Source organism: Cervus canadensis, chromosome 16, assembly GCF_019320065.1.
Source record: "Cervus canadensis isolate Bull #8, Minnesota chromosome 16, ASM1932006v1, whole genome shotgun sequence".
Taxonomy (NCBI): Eukaryota; Metazoa; Chordata; class Mammalia; order Artiodactyla; family Cervidae; genus Cervus; species Cervus canadensis.
Window position 1 is genome coordinate 4121226 of NC_057401.1, and position 19520 is coordinate 4140745.

Genomic DNA, 19520 nt, shown 5'->3' on the forward strand with positions numbered 1-19520 from the left:
AGTTATCAACAATGATTTATAATCAGAAAAAAAAATTATAATAAAAATAAGGAAGCAAAGTAGTCATGATTTTCTATGGTTTGAGTCCAGGCAGTAGGTGCTCTGCTGTTGCCAGCAAAGCATGAGAACCACAGAAATCCCACCATAAGTGGGGTCCCTCCCTCCCAATTCCTGGAAGAACTGGGCTTCTGAGAGTGGTGTCCACTGTACCACCTGGATAAATAAGAGGTGGCTGATGTTCGTATCAAGCAAATTCCTCTGGCCTCCTTTTCCTCATGAGGAACAAGAAGGTTAACACAGTTCCTTTAGGGTCTTAGCTGTAAAACTCCAGAATAGGGACCCCGCATCCCTCCTTCAGGTGGCGCTAGTAGTAAAGAACCTGCCTGCAATGCAGGAGACACAGGTTCAAACCCCAGGTCCAGAGATCCCCTGGTGAGGGAAGTGGCAACCCACTTCAGTATTCTTGCAGGGACGATCCCAGACAGAGGAGCCTGGCAGGCTATGGTCCATGGAGTCACAAAGAGTCAGACACGACTCAAGTGTAGGACCATCCATCTGTCCCTCCCTCCCTCTCTCAGGTCCCACTGGATAGAGCCTCAACACCAACAAGCTACAGCAGCATCTGGGTAAGGCTGTCAGGTTTAGGATGCCCAGTTACACTTGAATTTCACAAAAACGATGAATAATTTCCTTAAGTATATCCCATGCAATATTTGGGGCATACTTAGAATTTGGTTTTTTAATTTTTATTTTGGAGTATAGTTGATTTACAACAAGTGTACAGGAGTGATTCAGTTATACATATATCCGTCCTTTTTCAGATTCTTTTCCCATATAGTTTATTATAGAAAACTGGGGAGAGAAGAATTCGTTGTTTATCTGAAATTCAAATGTAACTTTGCTTCCTATACTTTATCTGGCAGCCCTCATCTGGGAAGCGTCCTCCCCATCTGAGGGATGGGGTGCACTGTATTCACCCTGAATCTTGAGCCAAAATTAATTCTCAGAAATAAAAAGGGATTCATAGTCCTTGCCTGTTTCTTTTACATGCTGTAATTGCGCTTTCAGCCCAGCATCCTGCAAAGGGGTCCAGCTGCAGCAGAGAGCACTGCCTCTCTGTGGCCGGACCCTGGGGTACCCCCTCTTGTGAGGTTCAGTCTTTCCTCAAGATAGGGTGACTTAGCCCCTTTTTATTTATTTTTATAGTTCCACTATGTATTACAATTAATTTTTAAGTAGCTAAATTAAGATTTTTAGTTGGAGTTTCAGTATCAAGCTCTCAAAAATTAGTAGAATGAATATACAGAAAAGTAGAAGGAAATAGTAGACTTGAAAAGCACCATGAACCGATTCAACATAATTAAGATTTATACAGCTTTCACACAACAGCAGGATACAAATTCTATTCAGGTTCCCATAGACTGTATACTAGGAGACGCTGGACATAAAACAAAGTACAATAATTTCATGGTCTAAAAGTACTGAAATCATACAGTCTGTTCTCTCATCACTGTGGATTTATGTTAGAAAGACTTCCTTGATGGCTCAGTGGGTAAAGAATCCACCTGCAATGCAGGAAACACAGGAGACACGGGTTCGATCCCTGGGTCAGGAAGATCCCCTGGCGGAGGAAATAACTGAGGCCCTTCTAGATAAACAATCGAGGGCTTGGAGAAGGGAAGTATCTTGGTTTGAGAGTGACAGAACCAGGACTAGAGCCCAGATGCATCTCCCTTTAGTTTGGTGGTTCTCAGCCTTGGCTGCATATTGAGGTCCCCTTGGGGCGGGGGGTCATGGCTCTCAAAACTCCACTTCCCAGGCTGCACCCAGACCAATTAGATCAGAACCTGGGGGTTGGCTCCAGGCATCCAGGTTTCCTAAGGCTCCTGGGGTGATCCCCGGGTGCAGCCAGGACTGATCACAGCGACCCTCTCTGCACGGGCCCCTGTTCCTCCTCCCTTTCTGGTGCTGGGCTGAGTTCCTCAGACCTCTAGTTCAGGGCACCGCAGCATCACAGAAGCCCCTTCTCTTGTTTTGTCTTTTCTGCTTCATCTCCAATCCTGACTCCCACTCACGCTTTCCCCTGCCCAGATAAGCAACACTCTTGATGTCTGGCATAAGTCCTTGAGCATGTATTTTTAAAAAATACATAGAGGTATTTTGTATGTTTGGCATGCATAGGTGGATGGTATCATGCTAAGGGTCTTACACTGTTCTCCTTTTTTCACGTGCCCCATTTTAAGATTTATCAGTGTCCGTCTGTCTGGTTCCATGTTTCCTAACTGATGGATACCTGGGTCACCCCCATGCAGACAGCACTGCTGGATACATTCTTCCCCAGGGCTGCCCTGTGGCTGCTGGGGTTACATTCTCTGGGGCACTGATCAGGATGGGCTTACTGGGGCCCAGAGTGGTCCATCCCAAGAGCCTGTGATTTCTCTGGATGCTCCTCTGGACCAAAGAGAAGGAGCAAATTACTTTCTACTGAATCAAGCGGTTCTGGGACCCAGGAGAGGGAGGTTCAGCCAAGTCATGCACACCTGTCCCCCCTCTCCTGGCCCCTTTTTCTCTGAAGAAGCCCCTTCCCCGGGCTCTGGAGTATAGGCCTCATGCCGTCCTGAGGTGGCCCTGTCCCTCTTCCGGGCAGCTTGGGAGTGGTCCACGTCAGGGCCTCTGCCCAGAGGCAGAATGCTGGTCAGACTGAACATGTGACACCAGCCCAAGGCCACAGCATTGCAGACTGTGCTGTCAGAAACCTTTGCTTTCAAGAGATGAAAACTGGTTCAATCTCACTCAAGCAAAAATAAAGGGAGTTAATGTCTCATGGACTGCAAATTCCAGGAGGCAGCTGCTTGTTAGCCTGGCTCAATGCAGGGGCCCGAGGAGTAGCACCCAGAATATTGACCTGCCTTTCCCTCTTGCCCTGTCTTTATGTCATCCCCCAGCAGGCTTTCCCTTTGGGGAGGGGGCAAGGCCACCAGTATCTCCAGTTCCATGTCTCATGAACTTAACAAATCTAGCAGGAAAGCTGCTGCGATCTCAAGATCTGGCCTCGCTGATCTCCATGGCCAGAGGGATGAGATAGAGGGACTGGCCAAGTTAAGGCTCCCTGCTCAAGGTAATGAGTGGAAATGGGGTGGGGAGAAGTTCCCTCCAAAGAAAAGCTGGTGCTGAGACCAGAAGAAGCAGGGACTGGATGCCAGAAGCCAGGAACAGCAGCTGCCCAACGGCTTTATGTGGGAGTCGTGAACCGACCTTGAGAGCCTTGAGCCCTTCTGTGAGCTTACTGGACTTCCCCTGTGCCGGGCACCACGCTGAGGGCTTTGCTGGGTGATGTCTCCCAGACCCCACAAGAACCCTGTGAGACAGGACACAGTGTTGTCCCCATCCGCAGACCCCGCATGGATGGATAACTTGGCCAAGGTCACCTAATGGTTGGTGGTTCTCCAGCCAGTATCTGTTCACTAGGATTTTATCAAATGAACAAATTATGTGATAAAGATGAACCTGTCGATCTAAATCATGGCCTGCTGGTCTGAGTGCATCACTCCATGCTGCAGATGAGGAAACTGAGGCCAGAGAGTGGCAGGGACCTGCCAGCTCATCAGTGGCTGTGGTGCATAATAGGGCGTGGCCCGGGACGCAGAGAGGTGCCTTGGCGTGGGACCTGCGAGCACCCGCATCAGGCTGGCAGGAGCGGCTGCTGCTGGCTTCCTCCAGAGCCTGAGGGGGACCCGCTCACAGCAATGGGCTTGGGTAGTTACTGTTCCCTTTACAAACAGCCCAGCCCAGCGCCCAGCCCCGCCCCCACAGTCAGGCCTCTGCTTGGCAGGCTGGCCTGAAGGCTTCTCCTTTCCGCGTCAGGAGTGGGATCGCCACTCTGTGGCCATGTCCTACTAGGGGTCCCTGAAGGCCCACTGTGTGCCGGGTGCAGCACGAGGCACATGGTTACTCCTTCCACAGCTCTGCCGTCCCTCCTCCCCGCGGGCCTGTGAGGCAGCGGTAGGGCTCCCCACACTGCAAGGGGAAGCTGAGGCTGCAGCCAGCACTGGCCAGGGACCAGCCGGGGTCTGTCTGTCGACCTGTCCAGCCTTCGTTGGTTGGCAGCAAGGTGGCATCCAGAAAGGCCCAGGCTCAGTGCCCAGACCCTGCCTGCTGCCTGCCCTCCCGTGCCCCTGGTGGAAGGAGCTCTGCTCCTGTCCCCTCTGCCCATTCAGGGACATTCTCTGGCCATCTGTCCCTTTCTTCAGCCTCCCGCTCCCTCTCCACAGAACCATCCCCGTGAGCACACGCAGGGTTCTGGTAGCTCCCATCTTTAAAGAAAATGCCCTTGACAATCTCTTCCACTGGCTACTACCATTTCTCTGCCCTCCTTCAGAGCAAAACTTTCTTAAAGGTGTTGTCTATACCACCCCCTCCCAATCCCTGCTTCAGCTCAGCCTAGTGAAATTTAATTAAAAAAAAAAAAAATGTTGAATGTGAAATTAAAAAGACACAAATAGAAAGCAACTTTCTTTAACATTGTACAAAACAGTATGAGTAGATCCCAAAGGAAAGGAAACATTATCACCTTTACACCACCCTCTGATTTCTGATTACTATTCAAACAATAGAAAGTATAGCTGGCAATTTAAGAACTGGGGAAGAGGTAAGCCCCAAACCCCTTTTCTACCGTGTTTGTTCTGCACTGCTGTGCTTCCAGACAGTTTCTGCTGTTTCTGCACTGGCCCAGGACTGCAGTTGTAGGTAAAACTGAACCTGCTTAGGAGCTGAGGGAGACAAGAAATGGTGGGTCTGTAGCCTGGTGTGTCGTCCATTCAAACAATGGGGCAGGTAGCAGCCTGTAATTTTTAGGTTCTGCCAACAAGACTTTCTCTTGAAGTTAAACCAAAGACACCTGCCTGGATTCCCGAGGCCCTGTCGTATGTGCAGCAATGGATGGATCCTGAGGAGGTTCAGCACTTGATCTCTACTGGTTACCCACGTAGTCATCACGGATCCAGTCTGGCCTGACTCACCCCACGCCCCATCTCGGTCAATGTGAGCCCTTCAGCTTCGTCTCCTGGCTTACGGCACCTTCAGGTGCTATGAAGAAAGGTGGTCCCAGCCGCCTCAGTCACACACGGGCAGCCAGTGCTCGCGGACCACCAGAAACCCTTCTCGCTCCCATCTTATGCAATCTCTCCCTCGTGCACCAAAATCCGGCTGCAGCAGAGCCGTCCCCGCGGCTCAGCGGGCCTCGGCCTCATGCTGCCGAGCCCAGAGCAGTCGTCCCCATTCTCTCGCCAGGCCTCGCTCCTGCTCCAGGTGACCTCTCCCGCCTCGCCAGCCTGCGTCTGGCCCCAGGCCTCCAAAGCTCCCGGTTCTCCTTCCACCTCCCTGCCTGGCCCCACATGCTGAAAGCCCCAGGATTCTGTCCTAGGCCCTCTCATTCTCTTTCCTTCTTACTATTAAGTCACCACCTTACTTAAATGTGCGTGGAGAGAAGTGCATAGACAACTGTGGAATTTAACAGTTGAGGCAAGGCCATTTCTTTTTCAGTTCAGTTTAGTCTTAGTTGTGTCCAACTCTTTGCAACCCCATGGGCTGCAGCACACCAGGCTTCCCTTCCATCACCAACTGCTGGAGTTCCCCCAAACTCATGTCCATTGAGTTGGTGATGCTATCCAACCATCTCAACCTCTGTTGTCCCCTTCTCCCGCCTTCAATCTTTCCCAGCATCGGGGTCTTTTCCAATGAGTCAGTTCTTTGCATCACGTGGCTAAAGTATTGGTTTCAGCTTTAGCATCAGTCCTTCCAATGAACATTCAGGACTGATTTCCTTTAGGATTGACTGGTTTGATCTCCTCGCAATCCAGGGGACTCTATGAGTCTTCTCCAACACCACAGTTCAAAAGCATCAATTCTTAGGTGCTCAGCTCTCTTTATGGTCCAACTCTCACATCCATACAGGACTACTGGAAAAACCATAGTTTTGACTAGACAGACCTTTGTCAGCAAAGTATTTCTTTTTATCTCCCCTTTCTCCAGATGATCTGAGCTTGTCACTGACCCTTGAATCCCATGTCTAAGCTGCTGGCTCCCAAATCCATATTGCCAGCCCTAACACCACCCTTGAACTCCAGACTTGCCCTGCCCACTCACATCTCCTCGTGGCGTCCGAAGAGACTTCCCACACGGAACACATTCAGACAGCCCTCACAGTGGATGGCACCACCCACTTGGTGAGCTAGTCCAAAATTCAAGAGTCATGCTTGATTTCTCACCCGGCATCCATTCTGTCAGAACATTCTGTCACTTCTGCCTCCAGGACACACCCCACGGCAGTCCTGAGATGCTGAAGTGGCTGAGGGATGGCCCCTTGTCTCTGCTTCTTCCAGTCCTCCTTTTCATCTTCACAGAAAGATGGTTTCTCTTGTGGCATAAATTCTGCTTTACTGCCAGGCCCAGACATGGTTGACCTGAGAAAGCAAGGAAGAAGGGGAGGAACTGACCTCCATCGCAGACCAGAAGCAGGCCTGGAGGCGGCCCAGAGAGAGTGGGAAGTCAGGGCACCATCCCAGCTAATCCAGCCTCCATCTGCCCCACCTGGGACCGCTGTGTGGGGGTGCTTGGTGGACGACCGTGGAGGGAGAGGCTGCTTGCTGGACCCTTCCTCAGGGAAATCGGGTCCCCTGGGGACCACAGCTCCACTTGGCCTGGAACTGAGTCCCTGTGCTGGGCAGCTCAAAGAACAATAAGAATAGCTCCATTTGGGGGGCAGTGTTCCTAGTCATAAGGAGCCTGGCTTACGAGTCACATAGCCTGAGATGGAATCCCATTTCTGTCACCCTTGGCTAGGTGACCTTGAGTAACACTCTACCTCGAAAAGCCTGTGTTCTCCCACTGTGAAATGTGCCTGCATGGGATAGTGGTAAGGACTGCTAAGAATGAATGCATGGAGTTGCTTCTGACTGATGCTCAAGTAAATGGCTGTATATACTTTCACCAGGTCGAGAGAGTGGGTTTGGAGTCAAGTCACAGGTTAGAGCCAGGCAGTTTTGATAAGCTTCCTTGGTGGCCTCTTGATGCGGCTGGATTTCTCCCTGTAGACACCTGTCTGCTTCTCTACAGAGAATCTTTCATAGGTAGATTCTCAAGCGTCAGGCGTAAGCCAGGACTCTGCCATCTTGGGCCTGTCTCACTCAGCAACAATTGGCTCCCTGTACAAAGCAAGGAGACCCAGCGTTTCTGAGGGACCACTGTGTGCCAGGTCCGAGGTTAAGTGCTATCACACACTCTGTAATGCTAGCCTGGAAAAATACCAAGCTTGCACTCTCAGACTTCACACATGCTGTTTTCTTCTGGAATGCTCACACTCCACACCCCAGCCACCATTCCCTCAGGCTTTGTGTCTTGGCTCCAAGAGGGCTGTTCTGACCCATTCTCAGGCCCCACTTCTGACCTTTGATAGACTCAGAGAATACCAGTTCTGTCACTGCCTGGCTGTGGGGCTTGGAGTAATTCACCTTGCCTCTTAGAGTCTCCGAAACCCCCTACTGGCATGTTCCCATTTTTCAGAGCATTGTGATGGCAGCTCTCACCTGTGATGGTGGCACTCATCACAGTTTGGAAGAGGAGTTAGTTTTCTGTCAGATGCTTCATTACCGTCTGTCCCTCCCACTGGAGTGGGAGCTCCGTGCCAGCTCGTTCTCTTCGCCCAGGGTCCAGCACGCTGCTTGGCACGTGGCAAGCACTCTATACATTTTGTTAACAGATGTTGAAGGAATATGATAATTAACATGTTTTGAGCACTTACTTTGTGCCATGCTTTGCTGGACTCTACAAAAGCATCTAATTTAATCTCTGTAACAACATGGGTAGGAGTGTGGAGGGCAGGTATCACCATTATTCCATTTTAAGCTGAGAAAGTTGAGATTCCAAGAGGTGAAGTGACTTACCTCAAGTCACGTAGTCAGGAAGGGCTGCAGCCAAGACTTGAACCTAAGTGTACCTACCTCCAGGCCGTGACCTTAATTAGGGCCCTGTACTGAAGAACGGGCTCTTCTGTGGCGCTCTTAGAGGCAAGGAGGAAGAGCTTTGGGCATGGCCTCACAGGATGCCTGTGGTGGGGCTCGGAACCCCAGGAAAATGCATTACACCAAGAGGCTCCCGAAAACATCCCCGTGTCTTAAATGCCTTTTCAAAACAACTGCTTGTGTTCATCTGCTCTTAACTCATTTTTCCCTGATTTTACAAAATCAGTTGTTTTGTTGTTTTAGTCACTAAGTCGTGTCCTACTCTTCTGTGACTGTGATGTCCATGGGATTTCCCAGGCAAGAATACTGGAGTGTGTTGCCAATTCCTTTTCCAGGGGATCTCCCCAACCCAGGGATCAAACCCATGTCTCCTACATTAACAGGTGGATTTTCTTACCACCAGCCCCTAGGGAAGCCCCAGAAAATAAATATATGTTCATTAAAGAAAAGTGAGAAAATCTGAAAAACACTTAAGAAGCAAATTTCTACCCGAGACAATCACCCTCAAATTTCTATGTATTTCATTTCTTCCTATGCATCCCATGAACACATTTCCCACATAATTAGAACCAAATCATACAGTTTAGTATTCTCTGTTGTCCAATATCACAGGCATTTCCCCACATTGTTAAATATTAATTGAAAACTTGATTTTTAAAAATATTGGGGGTTTTGATGATAAAACTTTGTAGCATACATGTTTACTGTAGAAAAGCTGGAAAATACAGAAAAATCTGAATTCCTCATAACCTTACCTACCTGAGAAATAATAACCATTAACATTTTATGTTTTCTATACCTTGATTTCCTCTGCACATATAGTAGTACAGACAGACAGACAGAGACACATGCACACATATATACTTTTTCTAAGGACCAAACTGAAATCGTTCTTCTTCCCTCATGTTATGGGGAAGCATCCTCTAACACAAGACAAACTCAAATGTTCACAGAGCCCAAGCGAGTAGCTGAGATGGGTGAAGGGGCCAGCTCAGGGCCATGGGGAAAGGGAGCAAGCTTTCACCCATTGGTGACATGCTGGAATTCAGACCCTTGCATTACCAGAACTGATTTTCCAAAAGTGGCTACAAATCCAGTTTAAAGTAAAATATCTTGACTCACAAGTCCTACCCACTAATTTAAAAAAAAAATTTTTTTTTTTAAAGACCAAGTGTTGATTTATTTAACAAACCAACAGAAGGGGAAAAAAGAAGAGACATCCATAGCTGAAAAGAGACGAATGACAATGAGTGGATTTTATTTGGATCTTCAAACAAACTGGGAAAAAAGCATATTCTCACACACAATATGACAAGAAGTCTTTAAATTTGATATAGACATACTGAAATTTTTTAAGATAAAATGACTTGTCTAGGATTTGCTTCAAAATAATAATAGGAGGGAGAACTGATGGGGGCATCAATGAAACAAGATTGGTCATGAATGCTAATTGTTGAATCTGGGTAAAAAGCAATGATTATCTATGTTTTGTATAATCAATTGTATGCATTTATTTTTTCAAAATTAACAAGTTTAAAAAACAAAACCAAGAAAGAACACCAGTAGGCCAGCCAGACAGGTCTGTGAACCACCACAAGAATTTGGATGGCCAGTTTGCAGTCTCTGCCCTGTATATGGAGGGAGCTGTTCAGTCCCTCAGTCACGTCTGACTCCTTGTGACCCCAGGGACTGCAGCACACTGGGCTTTCCTGTCCGTCACCATCTCCCGGAGTTTGCTCTAATTCATGTCCACTGAGTTGGTGATGGAGGGAGTCGGGGTAGGGAATAACATATGAGGCTCTCACCAGGGGTTTGGGCATGCTTTTTGAAAATCATGTTCACTGTTATAATATCTGAAATACTAAAGAGAAAGAAATATTTTTTCCTGTGATATAAATGACAGAATGCTAAGAAAATCTTAGCTGGAGTGGTCCAGTTTTAAAAGTCTGAGAAACAGTTTTTCTTGCTTCATTTACTTGTTAACAAGAATATTTTTTATCACAAAAACAATTTCAAAATAATTCTTTCTCTCCCTGATATCTCTGTTATTGACTGGCAGTCAGTCTCTTCCAGAGACCTCATTCACTTACTCATCTAATATACTACATCATAATGAAGGCATCTGCCAAGCAACTCTGCTAAGCCCTGAGACTTGGTGGTAAATAGACTGTCACAGACACTGCCCTCCAGGGACCCACAGTGTAGGTGGGGAGATGATCAACAAATAATCTACCAAAACATGAAGACCTGTATTAACTGGATGACAAACACTATTTTTATTTGTTTTACTTAATATAGATCAAGAGCATTTTTTCATATTACTAAGTTACTCAAAAAATATTTTCATGACTGTGACTTTCAAAAAACTCCCCCTTGGTTTCCTGTTCTATAAAATGAGTCCCTTTCTTGCAGAAACCCTGCACATTAAAAGTTCGAATAGCACCCAGGTATCGTGCTCCCTGCCGCAGACACAGCAGTGAGGAGGGCAGGCCTTCTTTCAGAGGCAGCATGGAACCTGGCAGCCCCGGGGTCCAGGCCTGACTTTGTCACCTAGTTGCTACGCGACCTTGGTCACGTTCCCTAGCCCGTGTGCCTCCGCTCGGTTCTCTGCTGAATGGTGGGTGGTAACGGTACACACCTCACAGGTAGCAGGAGACAAAATGAGAATCTGTGAAAAGGAGCTTAAAGTAACACCCTGTCAGAGTGAGGCCGCAAACTCAAGGGTTTGCTCCTTCCCTTGGAGCTTATGTACTCGTTGGGGGAGGCAGAGAGTAAAGATTTTGAAACGCCTTTTAAATATTCAAAATCCTCGGGTGGGGGGGGGATGGGGGGAGGAGGAAGAAACTGCAAAGCGGGAAAGTAGAAGAGAGAAAGGAGGGAGAGGAAAGGATGGAGGGATGCGAGGAAAAGGAGGAAGGGAGGAAGGGCCTAGTCAGAACATTCCAAAGATACGATTATGCCAGTGCGCTCGGAGCGATGCTTAATCCAATTCTGCGCACCGGGAGATCTTAAATAAGCCCAGGAAGGAATCAGAAAAATAAAGGGCGGGCCGGGTGGGGTGGGGCGCGGGGAGGTCACGGCCTGCCTTGCTCCCCTCGCGCTCACCGCCCTTCTTTTGCCCTCCTCGCGCAGAGAGCGGGTTCGCCGACACGCTGACGCCCGCGCGCCTAGGCCAGGCCCGCTTCAGCGCCTGCCTGCCGCCCAGCAGCCACGACGCGGCCAACTTCGACAACAACGAGCTCGAGAACAACCAGGTGGTGGCCAAGCTGGGCCACCTGGCGCTGGGCCGCGCCCCAGGCCCGCCCCCCGCGGACCACGCGGCCGCCGCCATCCCGTGCGGGCCCCGCGAGCGCCAGCGGCCCTCGTCGTCGCCGGCGCTGCTCGAGGCCGACCTGCGCTTCCACGCGACGCGCGGGCCCGACGTGAGCCTGTCGCTCGACCGCAAGGTGGCCTGCGCGCCGCGCCCCGACGGCGGCCGCACCCTCGTCTTCTCCGAGCGCCCACTGCGGCCCGGCGAGAGCCTCTTCGTGGAAGTGGGCCGCCCGGGGCTGGCGGCGCCCGGCGCGCTGGCCTTCGGCATCACGTCGTGCGACCCGGGCGGGCTCCGGCCTGCCGAGCTGCCCGCGGACCCCGACGCGCTCATCGACCGCAAGGAGTACTGGGTGGTGGCGCGCGCCGGGCCGGTGCCGAGCGGCGGCGACGCGCTCAGCTTCACGCTGCGACCCGGCGGCGACGTGCTCCTGGGCGTCAACGGGCGCCCGCGCGGCCGCCTGCTCTGCGTCGACACCACGCAGGCGCTCTGGGCTTTCTTCGCCGTGCGCGGCGGCGCCGCCGGCCAGCTGCGCCTCCTCGGTGAGTCCCCCGACTGCGCGTGCGCGGGGCAACCCGGCGCCGCTGGATAGGTGTCAGCTCCAGCAGCCGCTGAAACCCAGCCAGCAGTCCTCCAGACTTGAGCACGCAGCAGAACCGTCTGGCCTCCACTTAGTTTCCGATTCAGTAGAGGTGGGCCCCCAGAAGATGCATTTCTAACCAAGGCCCCGGGGATGCCCATCCCTGGACCACACCCTGTCCATACCAACCCAAGTAACCCGCTGGTGTTAGGAATTTTTCCCCCCATTATTATGCTTTATTATATGCATGTTTTCACATTATATAGAGTATATTACGTGCCAGAGATAAAGAAAATACAGCTACATTTAAAAGAGGAAAATGAGAATAACATCATCCACAGAAAATAGGATGCAGGCTTGAACCACCACATTTTGAGATTGATTTTTGCATTCATTCATGCCACACATAAACACGGAGTGCACTCCGCCTCCAGCTATGGGCCAATCCGTGAGCTCCCAAGATGGGCAGGGCGGAGGACTGGATACAGCCCTTGGACCTCCTCGCATCCTCTCGGGCACCCAGATGGAGATTTGCACAGTGTGATGTTCGCTACAGCAGAGGGGCTTCTCTTCTCTCCAGCTTGGTGGAGCCGGGCTGGTGGTCAGGGAAGGCTTCCAGAGAGCATAGCTCTGTTTTTGAGTTTTAGGAAGTCCAAACAGTGACAGAAACAATGAATGCTTCATATGTCACGTCATTCAGTTTTATCCTCCTGATACCCCTGTAAAACCAGTATCATTATCCATGAAGATGCATTCAGTGTAGAAAGGGAGCGATGACCTGCATGGTGCGGCTGTGAGGATGAAATGATGAGGTGCATACAATGCTTTTAGCAGGCGCCTGCCACATGCAGCATGTTTAGTAAGTAGCATTAGTAATGACAGTGACTTACTGTTTAGTTGAAGACAGAGGAGGAACAGGGTGGCAGTGGTTGTCATTTGGTTGGTTTGGGGTTTGTTTAAGGGACCATCAGACATAGTCATCATTTCAGCCTGAACTAAGTTGCCGAGTTCCCACTGGGGCTTTGCAAGAACTAAGCCTAGAGTCCTTCTCCGCCTCCCCAGCACCCCTAGGAGAACCAGGATGAGCCTTTGAGTAGGCAGGAGGAGAAGATAGAACAGCATTTGGAGGCCAGAGACTTGCCCTCCTCATCCCTATCTGACAGCAGCCCTGGTGCTGTAATCTGTCCATCAGTCCTCTAGTAGGGCACAGGACGGGGTGTGTCTCTTCACATCAGAAATAACCATCATTTCCTGAACCAACAGTTCAGGGAAGAAAACCCATTCATGTTGAACACTAGTCAGGAGTCTTCTAGTTGCAAGTAACAAAACCCCACTCACAGTGCCCTAAGCAAAAGGAATTTGGGGAGTACCCACATACCGTAGCAGTCTGGGAGTGTATTGGATGGATTCAGGAACAGCTGGATCTAGGTGTTGAAAGTATGTCATCAGGATTCTACTTCTCATTCCATCTCAAAGTCCAGATTCTGGATGGATCCAGAATGGATCCAGATGGATCCTCCATCTACTTCTCTTTCCAGCTTTACTTTCCTCGGTGTTGGCTTCACTCTCAGGCACACCCTACAGCACCAGGCTTTTCTGTTAAAGGAATGGGTCTCTTCTTTCCTAGTGGTGCTAGTGAAAATCACAGAATTTGGGCTTGTTGGCCTTGCTTGAGTTATGTGCCCTTCACTGGTAAAGAATCCACCTGCAATGCTGGAGAAAGTGAAAGTGAAACTGAAGTCACTCAGTCGTGTCCGACCCTTTGCGACCTCATGGACTGTAGCCCACCAGGCTCCTCTGTCCATGGGATTCTTCAGGCAAGAATACTAGAGTGGGTTGCCATTTCCTTCTCCAGGGGACCCCGGTTCAATTCCCAGGTCGGGAAGATCTGCTGGAGAAGGGAGAGGCTACCTACTCTAGTATTCCTGGGCTTCCCTGGTGGCTCAGATGATAAAGAATCCACCTGTAATGCGGGAGATCTGGTTCGATCCCTGGGTTGAGAAGATTCCCTAGAGAAGGGAATGGCAACTCACTCCAGTAATCTGGCCTGGAGAATTCCATGGACAGAGAAACCTGGCAGGCTATGGTCCATGGGGTCGCAAAGAGTCGGACACGACTGATCAACTTTCTCTTTCACTTTCCCTGAACCACCATTGAGACCAAGGATAGAAGTTCTTTCTTATTGGCTTGGCCTGGATCGTGTGCGTGAGGGTGAAGTAGTACCTCCAACAAAATTCCAGTGCTGTTTCTGAAACAAGAATGGAGGTCAGGCTGACACAGACCAGATGTCTACCCCACTTGTACGATGCCATCAGTTCTTAGCAGAATCCCACGCAGTAGCTCTTGTCCTCTATTAGATCCATGAGAAGTGAAGGTGCAAAGCAGTGAAGAGCCAGGGACTAGCAGAGCAGAGCCCACCTCCCATGTCCTTGATGGAGTCTCTTTGGTCTCAGGAACCCTACAGTCCAGCCCTGCGACCACATCCCCGTCAGGGTCCCTCAGCGGCTCCCAGGACGACAGCGACTCCGACATGGCCTTCAGTGTCAACCAGTCCTCCTCAGCATCTGAGTCATCCCTGGGTAAGGACGTGTGGAGCCTCGGGGGTGCAGGGAGATGGGCTGCACTGGGGGCAGTGCCAGCCCTTCCTGACCTTGCGCCCACCCCCGCGCCCCCTCCTGGAGGGAGGAGGAACATCTGGATGTGGCATTCCAAAGGGTGATAACGCTGCTTGCTGCTCGGGGGAGGAGCATAGGAAAAGGGGCAAAACCCGGAAGAAAAACTGAAATCCGTGTCTCCCAGAGTTGTCCCCCCATGGGTTCTGCCGCAGAGGCTCTGCCCTCGGGGTTGCCCAGCAGAGCCCCTCTGGGAACCAGAGTTGAGGTCTGCCTGCTCTCCCTTTCCGCAGTGACGGCACCCAGCTCCCCGCTGAGCCCGCCCGTGTCGCCCGCGTTCTCCCCGCCCGAGCTGGCGGGCAGCAAGAACAGCGAGTGCGCAGTGTGCTTCGACGGCGAGGTGGACACGGTCATCTACACGTGCGGACACATGTGCCTGTGCCACGGCTGCGGCCTGCGGCTCAAGAGGCAGGCCCGGGCCTGCTGCCCCATCTGCCGGCGGCCCATCAAGGACGTCATTAAGATCTACAGGCCCTAGCCTGGCCCGCCCACGGGCCTTGACCAGAGCAAGGTCAGCTTTCTGAAGCCCACCCCCCCTGGGCCAGGCACCCACCATGGCCGCCAGGGAGCCCAAGGGCCCTGCCATCTCGCCCGCCACCCTGCAGTGGTGGGCACGGCGTGACAGTCGTGGAGATGAGGCCCCCGGGGGCCCGAGTCCAAGTGAGGGTTGCTTCTGGCCTGAAAGTGCTGTGCCCCCAAAAGGCCGTCCCCCGGTGATCTCAGCTGGGAGCCTGTCCTGCGTGCAATGCCTTCTGCTGGGGTTGGTTGAGTGTGTGTGCGAGAGGGGGTGGGCTGAGAATGACTGAGAGAAACCCATTGGTATTTATCCAGGGATCCGGGCTCTAGGAGGTTATTTAACACTAAGGAATGTGCAATCTGGAGCCCAGACGGCAGCGGGACAAGAAGCTGTTCACTTTCTGAGGCTATGACGTCAGCTGGTTTTGAATATACGGAACCTGCACCTAAACAGAACTCCCACGGATGGTATAGGAAAGGGACACTCAGATTTTCTAAGGCGAGGAAAAAATAGCTCATTGTTTACAGCTCCAAAGCGGCAACTCCTCGGGGGTGGGGGTGGGGGTGGGGGGTAGGTGGGTGGAGAACCTAAAAGAACAATTTGCTTTTTTAGTATCTAACTCAGTCTCTCAGTCTCCGAGAGCAGTTCTGATGGGTGCTGGGGCCAGAGCTCTGGGTGGTGTCCCTAGAAGCCTTGTCACCCCTTCGCCCCCAGACCACCTAATAATAAGTGCTACACCCCTTGACTCCATCCGTAAATGCTTTCAGTCTGTACCACCCTCACCATCTCCAAGAAAATAAAACAACAGGTCCCCTTTTCCTGGGGGAGGGAAAGAATCCTAGACGCCAGAGAGCCCCCTGGGGTTGGAAAGGGCCACTCCTCAGCTCTCCAGTTTTCCTGCTGAAATGCTAGGCCTGGCATTCGCCAGCAGCTGTGAGCATCACCAAGGTGACCTGCTGCCAAGTAGAGGGCGGAAGCGCGGCTTTGCCACCATCTTTATTCTGATTCTCAGCTCATCTTCCCCTGCTGATTACTGAGATGTTACCTGATCATTAGGATGTTAGCTAGAAACTGAGACACTCTCTGAAAATGCTGACCTTGTGACTCTCCCCCTCCCCAGGGCAATTTGCTGGGCGTTTTCTAGGCCCCTGGCCCTGCTTCCCCTCCCTTACCCCCTCACCCCTGCCCGGCCCGTCTCTGCAGACTCCCAGACCGTTGGCAGGCCTGCAGTTCCCGTCTGGGCCCCACCTCTTCCCTGTCTTGTGCTGTGTCTTTAGGGAGGGCCCCGAGCCTCTCTGTTTCTCACTTCCCGATCTGTCTAAGAAGAATCCTAGCACCTGCCCACGCCGGAGCTCTTGGGAGGACCAGCACAACATTCTACAAAGTCCAAGGCACCTTGTGAAGAACAGGTATTTTTATTCCAGTTCCTAATCTGCTCATCTATTGAGGAAGACAAGGAAAGGAGGACATTCAGAGTTTATGCATTCATACAACACATTTTGCTGGGTGTCTGGAGGCCCCTTCTGTAGATCAAGTCTCATAAGGCCAGTCAGTCCATGCCCTTGTGGTGCTCCGGGTCTTGGACTATCTGCTTCTTCGCTTGGTATTCTGACCTGCTCTCAGCTTCAGAAACCCTCCTCTTGCCCCTGCAGGAATCCCTGATTGTTTTTTGGTTTTTTTTCCCCTCATGAACTTGGGAACTACACCCAGATTTTAATTTCACAGCAGAACCTTCAGGGGAGCAACTGAGACTCCACCATTTGCCAAATTAAGAGTTTGCAAACCTAGGCAGTGCTCAGTGCCCAGCTGAATTTGGTCAGCTGAATTTTTCCCCCTCGTATTGGGTGTGGGCACGGCCATGCACAGGCCCCAGGAGAGGGCTCATCACCCCCCGGGCTGGTGTTCTCCAGGCAGCAGCTCCCCCGCCTGGATTGAGCCACAGTCACGAGCCCCGGAAGTCTCTGCAGCCGGCGCCTCTCTCCTGTCACCTCGGGTTCCAGCCTGGCTCAGTGCAGCCGTGGCCAGGAAACCAGCGACCTGGGGCCTGGACCCAGGGCGGACCAGGACGTGTGCCTGGTGACTTGTCACCTGGGAAGGAGGGAGCTCATGGCCTGTGTAACTCGCTCTGCAGCCGCTATTAGTAGCATCCCCATTTCCAAGAGGCGTTAAAGGGGTGTTTAGACGTTTCCTCTAAACCGATTTATTCAGCACTGCAGAGAAGCTGCCCACACTGCCCTCTAGGTTCTGTCTGGAGAAGGGACAGGAGTAAAGAGACGGGAACCATGGTCCTTTGTTTGGCAGCCCTGTGTTCCCTGCATGGCACTGGAGAGGTGTGTCCCCACGCCAATCCTGCGAGGCAGGTCTTCGTACCACATTGAAGACACCACCGATTATAAAATACACCATTCTGTGTGCCACTAAGGGAAAAATACTGCCAATTTTAACTCTAAGGTGCCACAGCTATACAATTCATTTTATTCAGACAAGTTATGTAGAAAAGCTGTGTTCTTTAGAATCAGTGGGATCTGCTATTACCCCATTTGGCAGGTGAGAAAACTGAGGTCCACGAAGTGAAGCAGGAGGTGGCAGGACTGGGCTTCAAGCCTGGTGGTGCCTGGTGCCGAATCCCACACTCTCCACTGCCTCTCCCCAGGTCCAGAAAGCTCAAGAAATTGCTTGAGTTTTCTTCCTTGAAGCTCGCCTGGGCAGCCCCTGGAGAGAGCCGGGCACGTGCTCCTGTGTGAGGGTTCCAGCCCCAGACTGACGCCTCTTGGCCACCCGAAGCCTGGGAAGATCCATGTCCTTTCTTTCAGGCTCATCTGCCCACTGCCACCTTCTCCTGGCCTCTTCCTAGTACATGTGGGCACCCGTCTGGGGCAACCTGGGGGAGAGCCTTGTCCCATTCACCTTCCTGGGCCCTGTGACCACCACCCTCTTAAGCAGGGCCCCCTTGGGGGGGGGGGAGACCGGAAGATGCCCCCTTTGTTGTGAACACCAGAGAAATCTGGCTGTTTCCAAGTCAAGATAAACTCCTTTGTCTAGCCCATTCTCGGAACTGGGAGTCTCCTGGGATTTAGCTACCTGGGGCAGCTGCTCCCTGAAGTGTTACAAGACTTTTTCAGCCATCCACAACTCCTGGTCAGCAGGGCCTGTGTTCTGGAGACAGGGACGGGGAACTGGGTCTAAAGACGAGCCTGCAGGCAGCGCATGACACAGAGCAGGAGGTGGACAGATTTGCAGACTTGTATTTGACCTGTCCAGCGCTGGGTCCTGTGATGACACATAGTAGGTCCTCATTAAAGGTTTCCTGAGCAGTCCAGAGATCCGGTTATGAGTGTTCAAGGATTTGGTAAAACATCATGTACACGTGCACGCAGAGTCATTCAATGAACATGTGCTGAGCATCTACTAACTGTGGAGTGCAAGGAGGACCAACTGAGGGACAGGACCCCAGCTCTGATGTCAGAGGGAAGGACATCATGAGACATTTGGGGCAGAGTTCGAGGGTTCTCTTGGCCGTTCTGTTGCCTTGGGGGTCTGTCTTAGCACACAACTGCTTTCCAGACCCAGAGACCCCCGCACACTTCAGAAACCCTTCTCTGCACTAGGAATGCCAGGCACCTTACAGTCAGCAAACTTCTGCTGAAATGGCCTTTGGCAGAACCGTTAAGGGCCCCACCAACTAATGATGGCCCTCAGGCCTTGCCAGGGAGGGAGATGTGGGGAAAGAGCTACCTGCTACTTTCAGGCCTTGGGACAGGTGGCTAGAGATCAATCCCCAAGTGGCCAGGGAACCCCGTCATTTCCAGAATATGAGTGCACAAAGTTGGCAAATGAGAGGCAGTCTCCTTCCGCCGCTCACTCTGGTCTCTGCCCTGGTTCTGGCAGAGAGGCTCTGGCTCAGGAACACGCGGCCTCTCTCCGTGTCTAATTGTCTCACCGTCTTTCTAACGAGATGACTTGTACAACAATCTGTCCGTGCCTTATGAAAGTGTCCGTGCACTTTTAATCCTTTTTAAGAGCAACTTTAAAAAGTGGGCCAGGGACTAGCATACATGGTAGTGTTCTAGAAATGTGTGGTAATCACTGAAACTTCGGCCGTGTGTATTTGATGTTGGAGTGAAGAAGTGTATGTTCCCCATCCCGCCCCTCTACTACCTGTGTACAGACCTTTTTAGAAATGTCTTGTTTCTTATTTTTCTGATTCAACATTGTGACCCTCCAGCACAGACTAATCTTTGGGGATCTGTAATAAAGGTTTCAAAACCTGAGGGCAGTGGGTTGGGAAGGGTTTGCACTGGTCCTGTGTGTTGTGTTTTTGCGTGTTGTGTGTTTTGATTTTTGTCTGTTTTTATTTGTTTTATATTAACATAATTTTCCTGTTTAAGAAAACAAATACAACTTTGGCTTGTTAAAAAAGAAA

The 19520-nt window shown here is 51.2% G+C and overlaps 1 protein-coding gene across 1 annotated transcript in view; it reads left to right on the top strand.

The window, feature by feature from the left end:
• Positions 1-19390, top strand: part of NEURL1B (neuralized E3 ubiquitin protein ligase 1B) — a 44460-nt gene extending 25070 nt beyond the window's left edge. The window contains exons 3-5 of the mRNA XM_043488662.1: positions 11151-11870; positions 14362-14487; positions 14814-19390. Coding sequence (XP_043344597.1) covers positions 11151-11870; positions 14362-14487; positions 14814-15058 — 1091 coding nt within the window. The 3' untranslated portion in view covers positions 15059-19390. The remainder of the gene's footprint in view (positions 1-11150; positions 11871-14361; positions 14488-14813) is intronic.
• The last annotated feature ends 130 nt before the right edge of the window (positions 19391-19520 follow it).